We start from the raw sequence: 17,368 nt of genomic DNA, 5'->3' as shown, positions 1-17,368 counted from the left end.
ATTAACTTAGCAAAGTCTCTTCCTGCAGATGGTAGAGATATACCAACTTTACATTATTCCTTTAGCTACAATTACTACAGGAATATTTGTAGGACACTCAATCGCTAATACCAATGTGTTACTAATACTCTCTTTCGTCATATATTCGCCATGAGAATTAAATTTCCATTTCACTGGACATCTCAAAGAACACCAGAAACTGCGTTTTTTTGTTTGTTTCTTTTCAAAAGGGAAAAGGGTCTCATTGGGCTGAATATTTGAAAGGTGGTTTATTTTTTTTTATTGTTATGTTAATCACCATACATTACATCATTAGTTTTTGATGTAGTGTTCCATGATTCACTGTTTGTGCATAACACCCAGTGCTCCACGCAATGTGCCCTCTTTAATACCTATCACCAGGCTAACCCATCCCCCCACCCTGAAAGGTATTTTTTGAGGGGCACCTGGTTGGCTCAGTCAGGGGTTGATCTCGGGGGTTGATGTGAGTTCAAAAACTGACACTGGGTGGAGAGATTATAAATAAACTTTTAAAAAGGGGGGTTTTGGATGCCTGGGTGGCTCAGTTAAGCGTCTGCCTTCAGCTCAGGTCATGATCTCAGGGTCCTGGGATTGAGCCATGCATTAATAATAATTATTAATAATTCCAAAGAGCCCTTTTTGATCACACCACCATCATTCATAGGGAACTGTATTTAAAAACAGAATTAGCTCAGCCTCTGCCTAAGCAGATTCCCAGGAGGCTATATTAATTGTCATCACTTAATGGAAACAACTATTCAAAGCCTCTTCATCTACAAACAAAACAAAGCAAAACATAAAAGTATCTTACAGATGGTCTTTAAACCACTTTCAACATTTCCAGAAAATTCACGGGCAACACTACTTAGCAAGTCTCGATTAGCCACCTGCAAACAAAAAGTATAGGGGTTAAAATATTTTCACAACTTAAAACTGAAGCCAAATCTTCAGAAGAAAAGCTCATACCCTGGAATAAGCCTCCACGGTAGCTTTCAGCTGAGGAAAGCTTCTTGTGGCAAGAATCATGTTAAAGCAAGATTCATCTGTCCCTAGTCTCCCCTCACCGGCTTGATAGAGACGTTGAGCATCTTCCTGAGCCAACTGGTGGTTAACATTCTGGTTCTCATCACGATTTCCCTGCAAAAGAGGAAGGCAGGAATTGGAAAACCTGACACAAGTTCTACTAAAAATTTTCTTACTAATCTAGTCACTTTTGGACTTAAAGGGACAATTTATTGAAGATCACTGCATAAAGTCTGTCATGCTTATCTTCATTTCCAAAGAAGCTATACTAGTATAACTAGTACTGTATTATACTGCCAACTTTGGAGTTTATAATATTTGATTGTGGTTTAATGAGGTTATGTTAAAATGAGAGGTTTTCAGGGCTTTGAGGACAAAGTTTAACCAGAAAAGTTTCCATTAAAAAATTTATATATGGGGCACCTGGGTGGTTCAGTCGGTTAAGCGACTGCCTTCGGCTTGGGTCATGATCCCAGGGTCCTGGGACTGAGCCCCGCATCGGGCTCCCTGCTCGGTGGGAGGCCTGCTTCTCCCTCTCCCACTCCCCCTGCCTGTGTTCCCTCTCACTGTCTCTCTGTCAAATAAATAAATAAAATCTTTTTTAAAAAAAATTTATATATATTTATATTTATACAAACCACACCCCCCCACACACCAAAACAAAAACAAAAACAAAAAGAAAAACTTCTCTACTAGGAGATATAAACTACTCAAGTGAAGAAATTATAATTCTCCTTAGCTGGAATTTCAGATCATTATGCGTTATACTGAGTTTCACTTTGTATTCATTCATGCAGCTAAAAGGTATCTCAGCGCGCTTGTTTGGTGTGAGGCTGTATTAGTCAGGGCTCTCCAGAGAAAGTGAACCGACAGGATGTGCTAGGTGGTAGTGACACAAGAAAGACAAGGTCCCTGCCCTCAAAGAATTTAAATCAAGGGAGGGAATATATAATATGGAGGCTTCATGAACCCCCTTTCCTTCAGCCAAGTGTAATCTTACAACATGTAAGTTTTATTTTGAATGTACACATACAAATGATACATGAGCTTTTTAGAAGCTATAAATAACTCAAGTCCTGCTGGACTATGCCAATTTGTATACCAAACTCTTCCCTGGGAAGAGGAAGGAGAGAGCCACAGAGGAAACTCTGGGCCTGAAGGAGAGGAAAGCTTAGATGGGCATTTGGTTTCTCCCAAAAATAGAAACACAAACCCAAAAGAAGGAAAGGCTGCCCTCTAGTCTCCGTGTCTGTCTGAGGAACAAAATGGAGAGGTGTTCCTTGAAGGGGAGATGCAGTCAGTATTCTGAAGAGCACTGGGCACAAGAAATATGCAGAAGCATATTCTAAATGGGAGACTAAAGATAGCACATGAAAAGATGTTCAGGAAAAACTCCCCAGATGACTGCCTTTGGACTCAAATACACAACACCAGTCTCATTTTCCTGGGAAGCCATTCCTCTGCTCACTCCCTGAAAGAGGTCCCTTTACTTTGTAAAATAGATGGGCCTTGAATTTGCATAGATTCAGCACCTCATATAAAGTCTTAATCATTTTTTAGTGTTAAATCTGTTCCTGCTTTTGTCTTCCTTTTGTTGTTGTTTTTAAATGCTAATCTACCTCCCTACTCTGTTATTCCATCGTAGGTAAGTTCAATTTCTTCCCACGCATTTGCTTTCTTTTTTCTCATGTCCACACCCACCCACTCACTCTGGTGCACTGTTTCCTGCAACTATCTCCCTTTGCTCTGAAGAGCTTGTCCTCTACTCTCTGATCCCTCTGGACTGTCCAACCTTGTGTACTAGCAGGAAAGCTAATAACTCCTGATGCTGAATCAGTGTGCTGGTCTTCTGTGTCATTCCTTTCAAATAAACCTTCATCATCCCATTCTATAAGTGTGTTTAGTATCATTCCAAATACTCTCTTCGGAGAATTTTTTGTCACTTCTCCAGCACATCTGGGAAATGAGAATAAGGAAGGTGCTAAGCACATTACTGTGAAGTCTGAGAAATGTTTCTGCATTTCTGGCTTTCCTCAGTTTTCACCTCCTCTAGCACTTCCACGGCAGTCCTGCATATTTTCAGTTGATGGTCCAATTTAACTGACCATACAATGCTAAGCTTAAAGCACAAGATTCACCCCAGCCTAAGATACAGAGCCGCAAGTTGATTTCTGATTCCATATAACTTTAAAGAGGTTAATTTCTAATCACTTCCAAAAGCCAGATCTGAAGAAATCAAACTCAACTGTGACTAAAAGAAATTTGTACATAGGATTCTGTGTTACCCCTCTTAAAGATGGCAAGATTACAAGTAGACTAAATACTAAAAGGAATAAAGAACGCTCACTGGTCACAGAAAGTGCAGAATGTTCCCTCCATCAACATATATTCATACTATACTCACCTGGCACATGGATACAAGTAAACGTTCAAAATGCCCTGATGTATCTGACCTAATGTCCTTTTCAAGGTCTCGTCCAAATTCTGATTGATAACATCTGACAATTTCTCGGATTTCCTGATTTGTTCTTGTGCACAAAATTTCAATCAATACACGTTCCTGAGTTCCTGCTCCCTATGTGAAATGAAGAAAGGGAGAATTATACAAAAGAAAAACAAAAATCGCTGGAAGTAATTAAATCTTACTATTCCATCAAATACTTCTTTGGTCTCCAGACCTGAAAAGCTCTACATATTCAGATATTATGTACTGATTTAGCTATCACTGTAAATTCAAAAGTGCTATAACATGTGGGGTTTTACATTTGAAACAGGATAAAATATACAAAGTAAATGACATACAGCACCTTCATTGCATTCCGTAAACTCCAGGCATCATAATATGTAGGTGGCATGAACAGGGCAAGGATCAGTTCTTCCATATTTCCACTTAACTCTGATTTAAGGTCTTTGATTAAATCCTGTTTAATTACAAATACAAACTAAGTATGTGTGCTCTCCAAATTTTGTTGCTTACATTTTTTAAGAAAAATATGGAAAAATGGAATTGAGTTGCTTTATGAAAACCTAAATTTCAAACTTAAATAGTATATACTAGAAACAAATATATATATCTTAAGTTTGTTACACTCAAGCAAATATATTTTTTTACTTAAAATCAATTAACATAGTGTATTATTAGTTTCTGAGGTAGAGTTTAGTGATTCATCAGTTGCCTCTAACACCCAGTGCTCATTACATCAAGTACCCTTCTTAATGCCCATCACTGTTACCCCATCCCCCCGCCCCACCCCCTTCAGCAACCCTCAATTTGTTTCCTATAGTTGAGAGTCTCTTAGGGTTTGTCTCCCTCTCTGATTTCGTCTTATTTTTCCTTCCCTTCCCTTATGCTCATCTGTGTTGTTTTTTAAATTCCACATGTGAAATGAAATCATATGGTATCTGTCTTTCTCTGACTGACTGATTTCGCTTAGCATAATACAGCCTAGTTCCAACCACGTTGCTACAAATGGCAAGCTGCAATCATTCTTTTTGATGGCCGAGTAATATTCCATGGTGTATTTCCATATTTTGGCTATTGTGGACATTGCTGCTATAAACACTGGGGGGCACATGCCCCTGGAATCACTATGTTTGTATCCTTTGGATAAATATCTAGTAGTGCAATTGCTGGGTCACAGGGTAGCTTTATTTTTAACTTTCTGAGGAACTTCCATACTGTTTTCCAGAGTGGCTGTACCAGTTTGCATTCCCACCAAGAGTGCAAGAAGGTTCCCCTTTCTCTGCATCCTCACCAACATCTCAAGCAGACGTATTTTAGTTATTTATTTATAAAGATTTATTTGAGAAAGAGAAAGAGAGAGAATGCACATGAGTGGGGAGAGCGGCAGAAGGAGAGGAAAGAGAATCCTCAAGCAGACTTGCCTGCTGAGCAAGAAGCCCGACACAGGGCTCGATCCCAGGACCCTGAGCCAAACTCAAGAGTCAGCCACTTAACTGACTGAACCACCCAGGCACCTCTCAAGCAGATGTATTTTACTCATTCTACCAATAACACTTAATAAATTCCTACTATAGTTTCACCACTATACCAGGTTCAAAGACAGATACATGAAATAAAGAATTAAGATTAACAAAATGATAAACAGATATTTATTTCACAACACACACACACACACACACACACACACACACACACACACACACACACACACACTGGGGCGCCTGGGTGGCTCAGGCGTTAAGCGTCTGCCTTTGGCTCAGGTCGTGATCCCAGGGTTCTGGGATCGGGCCCCGCATCGGGCTCCCTTCTCCCTCTCCCACTCCCCAATAACACTTAATAAATTCCTACTATAGTTTCACCACTATACCAGGTTCAAAGACAGATACATGAAATAAAGAATTAAGATTAACAAAATGATAAACAGATATTTATTTCACAACACACACACACACACACACACACACACACTGGGGCGCCTGGGTGGCTCAGGCACACGCACACACACGCACACACGCACACACACACACACACACACACACACACACACACACACACTGGGGCGCCTGGGTGGCTCACACGCGCACACACACACACACACACACACACACACACACACACACTGGGGCGCCTGGGTGGCTCACACGCACACACACACACACACACACACACACACACACACACACACACACACACTGGGGCGCCTGGGTGGCTCACGCGCGCGCACACACACACACACACACACACACACACACACACACACACACACACACACACACACACACTGGGGCGCCTGGGTGGCTCAGGCGTTAAGCGTCTGCCTTTGGCTCAGGTCGTGATCCCAGGGTTCTGGGATCGGGCCCCGCATCGGGCTCCCTTCTCCCTCTCCCACTCCCCCTGCTTGTGTTCCCTCTCTGTGTCTCTGTCAAATAAATAAATAAAATCTTTAAAACACACACACACGATGTAGAGGACAAATACTCAGAGATTCTGCATGTGTTTTAAGTTTGAAAGGAGATTATCATGCTCAGCTAAGGTTGACAATCACCAGTATGAGGCAAGAATGAGCAAAGCTTGTTTAGTGAAGAAGATAACCAACTTTGTTAAAGGGGAATGTTCTCAAAGATTAGTGAGACAGAGTTGTAATGATACGCTTGTGTTATTACCTTGAATACCAAACTAAAGAATGTGGATTTGATTCTGCATACCGGGAGGAGCCACTGGAAGCTTTTATGCAAGAAAAAGACACTGAAATGACAACCATAGGCCATATGGACTGTGATGATAAAGACACTTTAGATAAGAACATTTTTGCAACCAGATCACTAGGGTAAGAAGTAATAAAGGCTTGCATTTGAGTGGTGGATTTGAGAAAGAAGACATATTTTAAAAGAACCCTTTACATATTAGATCAGGGAGACATTGTCAATAACTGGATTCTAGGACAGAGCGCCTGGAATACAGTAGGCACTGAATAAGTACTCACAGACTGATTGATAAAGAAGAATGTGGAATCAAGGACAACTCCACAACAAATGATATTTGTATTAATTAGAAGGAAGCCAAGAGAAAAGGTGGCTGGGAGCAAAAAAAACACAGGCTGTGAGTTTAGTTTTAATTCTAAACCGATATAGGAGAAAATTCAGCACAGCATAGCACAGGCTATATATGAACTAAAGAGATTCATAATACAGAAAATACTCGTTAGAGAAGTGCATCTGATGTTGTACCCTAAGGAAATCTAGAGTTTCTGTCGCTTAATCAGCTTTTAGACTAAAGAAGTAGATCTGGGCCAGGCAGAGAGAGTAAGGCAGAGTAGAAGAGGTGAAGTGGGACAAACCAATGAACCTCTATTCCCATTCTGAGAAAAGTAAACTGGATCCAGAGAATGTTAGGAAATTTTAGGATTCCTATCTAAATGGAAAAACAATGCTACCCAGCTTTCCCCTTTATATCTAAGAAGCAATAATGCTTTTTACCCATTGAATCTTGCTCGATTTTGTCACCGATCATCCATTCAGCAAATACTGGTTTTTGTTTTTTTAAGATTTTATTTATTTGACAGAGAAACAGAGAGAGCACAAGTAGGCAGAGCAGGAGACAGAGGGAGAGGGAGAAGCAAGCTCTTGCTGAGCAGGGAGCCCGATGCGGGGCTTCCTCCCAGGACCCCAGGATCATGACCTGAGCCGAAGGCAGACGCTTAACAGACTGAGGCACCCAAGCACCCCTCAGCAAATATTTATTAAGTGGCTATTGGTTATTATTGCTGTAGTTGGTGCTGAAAATGCCCAGATGAATTGGACATGGTTTGCCTGAGGGGAGCTCACTGCTGCAGGGAGTAGGCAATGAGATCAGTTATGGCAGAGGTTTTACAAAATGCGACTGGACCACAGTGAAAGCAGCAGCAAAATTCTGCTCTGAGAAATGAAACTTCAGAGTAGCTGATTCAAGCTAAATCCTGAAGAAGCTGTTTGCCATGAAGAAAAAAAGAGGAAAAAGTGTTCTAGGCCAAGAGAACAACATATACCAAACATAGAGGTCTGAAAGACCATGACATTTGGTGAATGGCAAGAAGATCCATGCATAATACAGGATATATTTAGAGGGAGGAAGTGGAGTGGAAGAGGAAGCCAAACACCAAGAATAAGTAGGGGCTGTAGAGTAAGTCCTTGAACCCCACTGCCAAGAGAGACTGTGAACCATACTATTTCTCTATGACACTATTTATCTATCTACCTATTTGATATAATAAATTTATCTATTATCAGTTATGCTATTGTGGCCATAATCTATTTTCTATTGAGCATCTATCACGTATCAGTCATCATATGAGGTATGAGTAGGACTATGAGATCAAGGACTACTCCAGAATTAGAAAGGCTTTCAAGAGAAATAAATAGTGAACACACCACTCCTGGGGTCTCTGAAATCTAGCTGTCTCTACTTCGCACCACCAGCACTACGAAAACAGTAGTATCCAACCTAACATAAACATGGAGCCCATAGGCCACTGTTTGTGGCCAGGAAAGAAAAAAATATATATACCTTGCCATACATGGTCTTAAAAGCTGCTTTAATTTTTTGCCTCTGATCACTGGAACGGCTGGCCACAACGTCCACAATTGCCTGCTCGTCTGTGCCTGGAAGAACCATCCATGTTTAAGTAAGGGTGAATTCTGTACTGGATATTCCCTGAGGACATCTCTTACATGCTTACAAGGTGCCTGGTGTCAGATTAAATTGAGTTATGTGCACAGGTGGACACATAAATTTGATTTAAAAAATAAAGTTTATTGTTACTTTAGATTCAGTCACTTGAAATTATCAGTAAGATTAAAAACCTGTTTTCCTTACCAAAACCCTTCATTGCTTTCCGAAGAATTTCTGCGTCTCTCATGGCATCGAAGTTCGCAGCTGGCCGGACTGTTCCTTGAGCTCCCTGAGTCATCGCAGCAGGCTGAAAAAAGAGGCATAAAATCCAAGTCAGGGATTGTGTTAATCATTTCATAAGATAACATTACATCAGGGGCCCCTGGGTGGCTCAGAGTTAAGCATCTGCCTTCGACTCAGGTCATGATCCCAGGGTCCTGGGATCGAGCCCCTGCATCGGGCTCCCTGCTCCGTGGGAAGCCTGCTTCTCCCTCTCCCACTCCCCCTGCTTGCGTTCCCTCTCTCACTGTGTCTCTCTCTGTCAAATAAATAAATAAAATCTTAAAAAAAAAAGATTTTATTTATTTGAGAGAGAGAGAATGGGAGAGAAAGCACATGAGAGGGGGGAGGGTCAGAGGGAGAAGCAGACTCCCTGCTGAGCAGGGAGCCTGATACGGGACTCGATCCCAGGACTCCAGGATCATGACCTGAGCTGAAGGCAGTCACTTAACCAACTGAGCCACCCAGGCGCCCCCCAAAAATATAAATTTTAAGTCAGGATTCTCTGCTGACAAGACGACAACTTAAGACTTCCCCAGTCATTACTCTTGGCTAAGGAGCTCATGTTTAAGTTTTAGGACAAAGGATATGAGCATTTTATTATGAAGGCTCATTCTGGAACAGGCAAGAAAGACCTATCCTCTCCCTGCCAAAAAAGACAGCTAAACACCAAACTTTCAAGAGATAAGAAAAGTCAAGCTTGTGAAACTTGTCACAATCTTCCTGTGTCTTGATTTCCTTCTTATTAGAACAGCAGGAAAAAAAGAAATTCATCCCTGGATAGTGTGAGATGAGCAGCAGTGTTTGATTTAAAGATAATAATATAGTAAGGGTTTTAGTTAGGTAGACATTGAGCTGTCCAATGAGGTTTCAAACAAGCAATATAATTTTTTTAAAAGCTTTATTTGAGGGAGAGAGAGAGCACACAAACAAGGGGGAGGGACAGAGGGAGAAGCAGACTCCCCGCTGAGCAGGGAGCCCGACGCAGGGCTTGATCCCGGGATCCTGGGATTATGACCTGAGCTGAAGGCAGATGCTTAACCGACTGAACCACCCAGGTGCCCCCTATGTACAATTTTTATTACATTTTTAAGTCTGAAATTATTTCAAAATTTAAAAGATTTGAAAATACACAGCTAGGAAACAATTCAATAGTTTTCTTAAACTATTCAAATTAGGGCTTAAGAGAGATGGGATGAAGTGAGATGGTATCTCACCAGTTTTTCAAAACTGAATTTTAGTAATAATTTTATTTAGCGCATTATCTCTAAAATATCATTTAGAGATGCATTCAACATGATCGCAAAATATAAAATGACTCAATTGCTTTTTAGGCAACTGAAACTGCATTTAAAGTTATACTCATTGAATACAGCAATATGCCAGCAACTGCAGGGGCAAATTAATGGGGAGAAAGGGAACAGACCATCTTTTAGCAAACATTTTTAGGGTCAATAACTTCTCCCACTTACCTATATTCTCACACAACATTTTCTTCTAACAACCATCCTGCACTATGAATATAGTGCCAGGAATATAAGAAGGGAACTAACAAATATCTGTATAGTGGTTTTAAGAAAAAACTGAAAAAATTCTCAACTGTAAATATTCAAGTATAAATTTTTCTTTTTTAATATTTTGTTTATTTGACAGAGAGAGAGAGAACACAAGCAGGGGGAGCAGCAGGGAGAGGGAGAAGCAGGCTCCCCGCTGAGCAAGGAGTCCGATGGAGGACTCGATCCTAGGACCCCAGGATCATGACCCAAGCCGAAGGCAGACACATAACCAACTGAGCCACCCAGGTGCCCCTAAAATTTTTTTTTTTAACATAAGCCTTTACATGAGTCTTATGGTATCAAGAAACTAAGAAATCAAACTTACATCCTTTGATGTAAGCACCTTCACTAAAATCCTAAGTTAGGGCAAAAAGCCTTTGTTTATAATAAACTGGACTAGGCACTAAGAGAAACTAACCCCCAACATGTACTATTTGACGATTCTCATTTTCCGTTATACTCTTCTTTCTTAAAAAACAAACAAAAACTGGGATGCCTGTGTGGTACAGTCAGTTAAGCATCTGACTCTTGGTTTTGGCTCAGGTGGTAACCTCAGGGTCATGGGATTGAGCACGGAGTCCACTTGAATTTCTCTCTCCCTTTCCCTCTGCCCCTACCTCCCAGCATGCACTCTCTCTCTCAAATAAATGGGTTGCCTGGGTGGCGCGGTCGGTTAAGTGTCCAACTTACGGTTTGGCTCAAGTCGTGATCTTGGGGTCATGAGATCAGGCGCCAGGTTAGGCTCCCTGCTCAGCAGGGAATCCGCTTAAGACTCTCTCTACCACTCCCCAATACATGTGCATGTGTGTGCTCTCTCTCTCAGATAAATAAATCTTAAAAAAAACTCCATTTTTCATCTGTGGGAAAAAATTGATTTGTCTTATTCTATGTAGAAAGTCTACATTTGAAGTGAATCTTCATCAAAAGTACTATCCTCCAGCCATTGTACTAAACTAAAGGAAATCAGGGTCTATGTTCTAGATGTCAAAACTCAAACTAGGGAAAATTTCTCAGCACAGTATCTGCTACCAAAAGTTCCACCCTTTGACATTCATTTGATGCCAACCTTCCTGCTGAAAAACAAAATTGAGACAATCAGGAAAGGTCACCTGGCCCAAATGCCCAACCAAGACACAAATTTTCATTTCCCTAAACACACACACACCCCCTCTACCAGAGGACTTTCAGTGACAGGGAGTTCTCCCCTCACAAGGTACCCTACTCCACCTCCATGTAAAAGATCTTCCAAAATCTATCACTCTGTAAACTTCCACCTACTGGTTTTAGTTGTTGTTTTTTTTTTTTTTTTTTTTAAGATTTTATCCATTTATCTGACAGAGAGAGAGACACAGCGAGAGAGGGAACACAAGCAGAGGGAGTGGCAGAGGGAGAAGCAGGCTTCCCGCCGAGCAGGGAGCCCGATGCGGGGCTCGATCTCAGGACCCCGGGATCATGACCTGAACCGAAGGCAGATGCTTAACGGCTGAGCCACCCAGGCGTCCCCCTGGTTTTAGTTCTATCTTAAGGTAGTAATTGTTACACATGAGTTACATGTGTATGTGTGTTTCATTTTTAGTGTTTTATGTTTGAAAATCTTTTCTATTCAGTCATGTTTCTAAAGCTATGTGCATGCTTAAGCTAAAATAAAATAAAAATTCTCATTAAAATAGTTACAGATTTATAATATCATCAACAATCAGCAATAAAAAAGAAGGATCAAAAGCAGTTCTCTATGTGCTTTGAAGGAGTACCATGTAGCGCATCAGCAAAGCAGCACTGTGTAACAGGGAGACTACTGGTCTGGGAGTCAAAAGAGCTAGATCTAGTCTTAGCTTTGTCTTTCACTAGCTGTGTGGCCCTGCACAAGTTTCGTATCTCTCTGGAGCTCAAATTCCTTAAATCAAGAAAGTAAGCCAGAAAACAGCTAAAGTGTGTCTCTTCCAACACTGTAATCCCTATCCCACCCCAGCTTTAAAAAAAAAGCTTGAAAATGATAGAGCTTTATGAATAAACAGTAGGGAAATAAGAAAAATCAAGACAAAGATAAGCATAAAAGTATACTGCTTGCGTTCCTGGTAACTTCCGTAGGATATAAAAGAATTAATAAGGCAATTAAAAGTAAAACAATATTAAAGGGTTATACAGAGATGGGGCAAAGATTTGATATATGGGAGACCTTCCAGGGCTACTGAGAAATCAATTCAACAAACATCAATTGGCTACCACAGTTAAAGCCTTGTCAAGCACTACAGGGACATAAAGATAAAACAGATATAGTTGAGCCCTCAAGGAAGTTGTGAGAGAAAAATACACGAGAAATCAGAAAGTAATAAAGGCACATATAGGGGACCTAGTAATTAGTGAACATTAGAAAACCTTACTCACTTCACTGTTATAATCCAAAGAAACAGGAGAGAAAACAGGATAGGAAGGAAAGGATTCTGTATCGATCTGAAAAAAGAGTAGAACGTTATAAAGGTAAAAAGAAAAAACAAATCCACACTTTCTCAAACACTGCCAGAAATACCAATTACTCAGTCACCCAAGTTCATAGTTGTAACTGTCAGCGAAGCAAGAAGAACAAGAAAACCAATGCCAAGAACCCAAGTGAATCTTTATGAAAAAGTTATGAGTAACATCACCTGTGAGAAGGGACCTATCCTTGTCTTATTAAAGTCATCAGGACACACAGCAGATGGACCAAAGAGAGCATCGTGTCTACCAGAAGCAAAGATCAGAATCTTCAGTGACTGTAATAAACCATCTCCTCTGCTTCATGGAAATCTCTAATATCAGCAAAGGAGTGGTGCCCTTCTCTGACATTATCCAACTAAATTGGATGAAATATAAAAATAGGAGCAGAAATACCTGACTTGGGAAAGGAGCTTGTCCTCCAGGATACTGAGAAGGTATCTGTCCTCCAGGAAAGCCACCTAAACATTTAAAAAAATACAGTAAACAGGTTTAATACGATTTAATTTTTCAAAACAGCATTGACTATTATGAATACGGAAACATATGAGAACATTCACACCATGTTATTCACTAGGATAAACTTTTTAGTATTATAATTCACTGAACTAAAACCAACTTTGGTCGTAAGAACCTTTTACAATAATTCATGTTCTACACAATTTAACAAATAATGCCTTTTTCTTTAAACACTCAAAGCAAACTAAATTCTGATTCCATCTGGAAAGAATGTCAGGACATAGTTCTGAGAGTTTAGGAGTGGTATAGGAGTGAGCAGAGAAGCTCCTAAAGGTTTTTTGGCTCTGGAACAGGTTTTTTTTGTAACTGAAAAAGTGGGTCCTTATTTCCATCTTACTGATTAAACTTTTCCATCAGATTAATCCATTTCATGAAACCATGTATTTAAAATTATTCATAGAAGTACTAAGTTTACTGAAGGCTATCCCAAATGTAAACTAAGTTCTCTCAAGGGCAAATGAAAATTTTAAAATAGCACACTATTATTTTTCTCTGGATAGTTGGTACCTACCAGGCAGTGGGACCTGTGCGGGACCACCACCATAAGACTGTGAGGGTGGCTGTGGATAGCCAGAAAAGCCTGCTCCACCTGGTGGGGCTCCAAACCCTTGACCTGGAGGAACTAGAAAAAAAGAATATAATGACAGTTCTTATGACTGAAGAGTAAACTTTAGGAAAATACCTACTAAGAACAGTGGGGGAAAAAATAGGCTATTAATGCTATAACAGCAGTCTCTTTTGGTCTAAATTCAACTTACCAATTCCTTCTCCATTACAACATTTTTACTTCATTTACCTGCCCAACTAATTTATAATATAAAAGTGCTAAGCTTTTTTACCTTTGAACAAAACTTTTTTTTTTTGAACAAAGCTGTCTTAAGAAGCACAGTCGATTACAAATAACCAATGGAATGCCTGGGTGGCTCAGTCAGTTAAGCATCTGCCCTCAGCTCAGGTCATGATGCCAGGGTCCTGGGATCAAGCCCCACATTGGGCTCCTTGCTCAAGAGGGGAGTCTGCTTCTCCCTCTGCCTGCCACGCCCCCTGCTTGTGCTCTCTTGTGCTCACTCTCTCTCTCTGAGAAATAAAATATTTTTAAAAAATAACCAAGCCAACTGTTATATATTGGTCCTTTATTACCATGAGATTTATTCTTTTTCACAACAGAATTTTTAAGAATGTTCCCTGCTTTCATGCTCCCTAAGAACCTTTATCCCTCAATCTTGCCAGCCAGGTTCTTACTGTCTTTGGTAGAGAGTAGGCTAAGAGCAACTCTGACATCATACAAAACAAGTAAGGATGAAGAGGATAAAAAAAGAAGGAAAAAGTGGTACAGCAATTCCAAATCATCACTAATGCCACAACCCATTGCTCACCTCCTGGATAGGCTGGAGCTCCCCCTGGTGGTGGGGCACCAGGATAGCCTCCAGGGGCTGGATAACCTCCAGGGGCAGGGTAGCCTCCAGCTCCTGGGTAGCTGCTACTTGGGGCTGGTGGATAGGCACCTCCTCCCACTGGAGGAAAGCCACTAGGATAAGCGTACTGACCAGGAGGGGGGAAAGATGACTCCTGACCTGCAGGCTGAAAAATGAGAAAATTTTTCAAATGAATGTGATTACATAGAAATATGACCCACCTAAAAAAACAAACAGGTAACTGTTAAGGTCTAGATTTTCTTTTACATATTAAAAATCCCATTAAAAGTCTTGGTATCTTATACTAGTTTACCAGTATACTAGTTTGTCAGGACACCTGCTTGTCAGAACTCAGTTAAATTTAATTCTACCTGTGTCAGGCAAGAGGGGTCTGTTTCTCTATTTGGGAGTAAGAACTAGGCTCTTTACAAACCTCAAGGCTTCAGGGAAAACTAATAAAGCTCATTAGTTCCTTCATTTTTATAGCACCTGGAAATATGAGAAAGATACAGCTCTCTACCCTAAAGAGAAGAACTCAGCTCTCTTGCAACACACCAGAACCTGTTGCATAATAGGAAAAAAAAGAAGAGTCACCTGAGTCATACATGCTTGTGACATTTTGGAGCCCAGACTAGACAATGTCTAAGAATGGCAGAGATTGTCACATGTTCACTAAACCTTCTCCTCTGGCCATAAAATTAGACTACCTTTCCCAGAACCCCCTGCAGTTAAGTAGGACAATATGAGTACTGGTGAATGAAGAGAGACAGAACTGATGTACACCACTTCCAGCCTGGCCCCTACAAACCCCCTTCACAGTCCTCTATACTCTCTCGTTCTCTTTTCCTTCATCTGCCAGATGGAAGCAGAGAATCCAGTGAAGGACTCTAAGGCCCTATAGGATGGTAGAGCCACTATGTCGAAGGAGCCTGGGAACCTGAAAGACTACATGGAATAAAGCCTCCTTGATTCCTCCCACCCTCCCACCTTCCCGCCACTGACTTCTAGGAAGTAAAGTAAGCAAGAACTGAGTTTTTATTGTGTAAAGTCACTTAGATGTTGGGGTTGTCTGTTTCAGAAATTAGCCCACACTGACGAAATGGTAGCCAGAGTCCAGTTCAGTACATAGGGGCCTGGGAACATATTCATAATTCTCATCATTCCTATGATAAATTCAGGAGCTATATATTCATTTTACATAAGGATACACATATTATCATTAACCTGCATAGGCCTCTTTGTATTCTCCCAGAGTTAGAAAGAAGCCTTACACACTTATGAGTATAAAATTGAAATGCATAATTCTCACTTAAATGTCTCAGCTATGAGTTTAGTCCTCATAGTCCAGACATCAACAAGGCAGAACTTAGTAGCACATTTATAAAATGAACTTCAAATACTCAGTCTCAGAACTATAAATCCAGGGGACCTTTAATCCACTGTAATTTGTTATTTCTGAGCCAAGCCCTTCTAATTATTTTAAACCTTCTAACACAAAGGTTAAAAACCAGTGACTCATGGGATGGACTCAGCTCACATAAATGTTCTATTGGCTCATACAACATTAACATTTAAAAAAATTAATTTCCCGGGGTGCCTGGGTGGCTCAGTCGGTTAAGCGTCTGCCTTCAGCTCCAGTCATGATCCCAGTGTCCTGGGATCAAGCCCTGTATTGGGCTCCCTGCTCAGGGGGAGTCTGCTTCTGCTTTCTCCCTCTCCTGCTCCCCCTGCTTGTGCTGTCAAATAAAATCTTAAAAAAAAAATGAATTTCCCAATTTAAAAAAATGGGGCAATTTCACATCAAATCCACATTTCTAGCTTTTCTTGAAGAAATGGAGTATTAGCAACAGTGAGTCTGCCTCCCAGCATGGCTATATCGGGCTACAGCTGAGTAGCTGCTGGTTTTCCAAAAGTGAGGCAAGTGCCCTCTCGTTCCTCCATAATACCTGCCTTAACACACTTATTCTACTCAGTACCTCTGGGCAATTGAGTTTATGACCCCTACCCTAGCATACCTGTAAGATCTGCCATGGGCTAGTCCTATACAACGCCAGTTCCAAGTACACAAGCTATTTTATAAGTGCCAATACTTACAGGATATCCAGGGAAAGGTGGGTAGCCTGTTGGGGGATAGCCTGGGTATGACATTCTGTAACAATAAAAAAAAATCCTCTGTAATTTTTTATAAGGGTTAAGTCCTTTGAACATATATATTATCATATGGTTTTATACAAAATATATCTTTCAAAAGAGTCTGTCAGGCATTCAACAGGTGGATATTAAGAGGTATAAGCAAAATTTATAAAATGCTTCATTTCACCATTCACACCAAAGGAGTCAGTATAGCATAGTAAATGTTCCAACTTCATTCTCTTCATACCATACAATTTGTCATATCCGAACACTACCAGTACTATTTGTGGAATACTACCAGTACTATTATTTATGGAATATTTACGGAGTATCTTTTAAGCCAATTAATTTTTCACTTAAATTTATGTCTAGGGGCCCTGGGTGGCTCAGTCATTGTCTGCCTTCAGCTCAGGGCATGATCCCAGGGTCCTGGGATCGAGCCCCGCATCGGGCTCCCTGCTCAGCGGGAAGCCTGCTTCCCCCTCTCCCACTCCCTCTGCTTGTGTTCCCTCTCTCGCTGTGTCTCTCTGTCAAATAAATAAAATCTAAAAAAAAAAAAAGGTAAAATACTTTAAAAAAATTTACTTTAGGTCTACTTTAGATCACTTCCATAAATGGAAAACTTATGTTAGTTTCTTGAGAAGGTAACATGAAAATGAACATGTAAATATTAAAATAAAGGCTTTTCAGGTGCCACAGATATCCCCTTATTTGGTGATGTAACATTATGGGAAACAATGGTTAAGATTTAACATGCTGTAGTCACACATACCTTTTTATAAACTTTTAAGTTTCAAACTTAAATCAAAAGTAAAGTTAATAGTAATAAGAAACCACAC

General features: G+C 40.5%; 1 protein-coding gene across 2 annotated transcripts in view; it reads right to left on the bottom strand.

Annotated features, from left to right (window-relative positions):
* ANXA7 (annexin A7) overlaps window positions 1-17,368 on the bottom strand; it is a 30,239-nt gene that overhangs the window by 7,216 nt on the left and 5,655 nt on the right. The window contains exons 2-12 of one of the 2 annotated variants that reach the window (XM_028109634.2): window positions 16,491-16,545; window positions 14,358-14,562; window positions 13,493-13,603; window positions 12,859-12,923; window positions 12,376-12,441; window positions 8,360-8,462; window positions 8,051-8,145; window positions 3,852-3,965; window positions 3,449-3,619; window positions 988-1,158; window positions 833-908 (exon numbers count right to left, since the gene is read on the bottom strand). In XM_028109634.2, coding sequence (XP_027965435.1) covers window positions 833-908; window positions 988-1,158; window positions 3,449-3,619; window positions 3,852-3,965; window positions 8,051-8,145; window positions 8,360-8,462; window positions 12,376-12,441; window positions 12,859-12,923; window positions 13,493-13,603; window positions 14,358-14,562; window positions 16,491-16,544 — 1,231 coding nt within the window. In that variant the 5' untranslated portion in view covers window position 16,545. The remainder of the gene's footprint in view (window positions 1-832; window positions 909-987; window positions 1,159-3,448; window positions 3,620-3,851; window positions 3,966-8,050; window positions 8,146-8,359; window positions 8,463-12,375; window positions 12,442-12,858; window positions 12,924-13,492; window positions 13,604-14,357; window positions 14,563-16,490; window positions 16,546-17,368) is intronic. The other variant, XM_028109635.2, reaches the window with a different exon arrangement.

This window comes from Eumetopias jubatus, unplaced genomic scaffold (assembly GCF_037043125.1).
Source record: "Eumetopias jubatus isolate StellerSeaLion01/CBP00866 unplaced genomic scaffold, mEumJub1_p1.0 scaffold_17, whole genome shotgun sequence".
NCBI lineage: Eukaryota > Metazoa > Chordata > Mammalia > Carnivora > Otariidae > Eumetopias > Eumetopias jubatus.
This window is presented reverse-complemented; position numbering and strand designations above follow the sequence as displayed.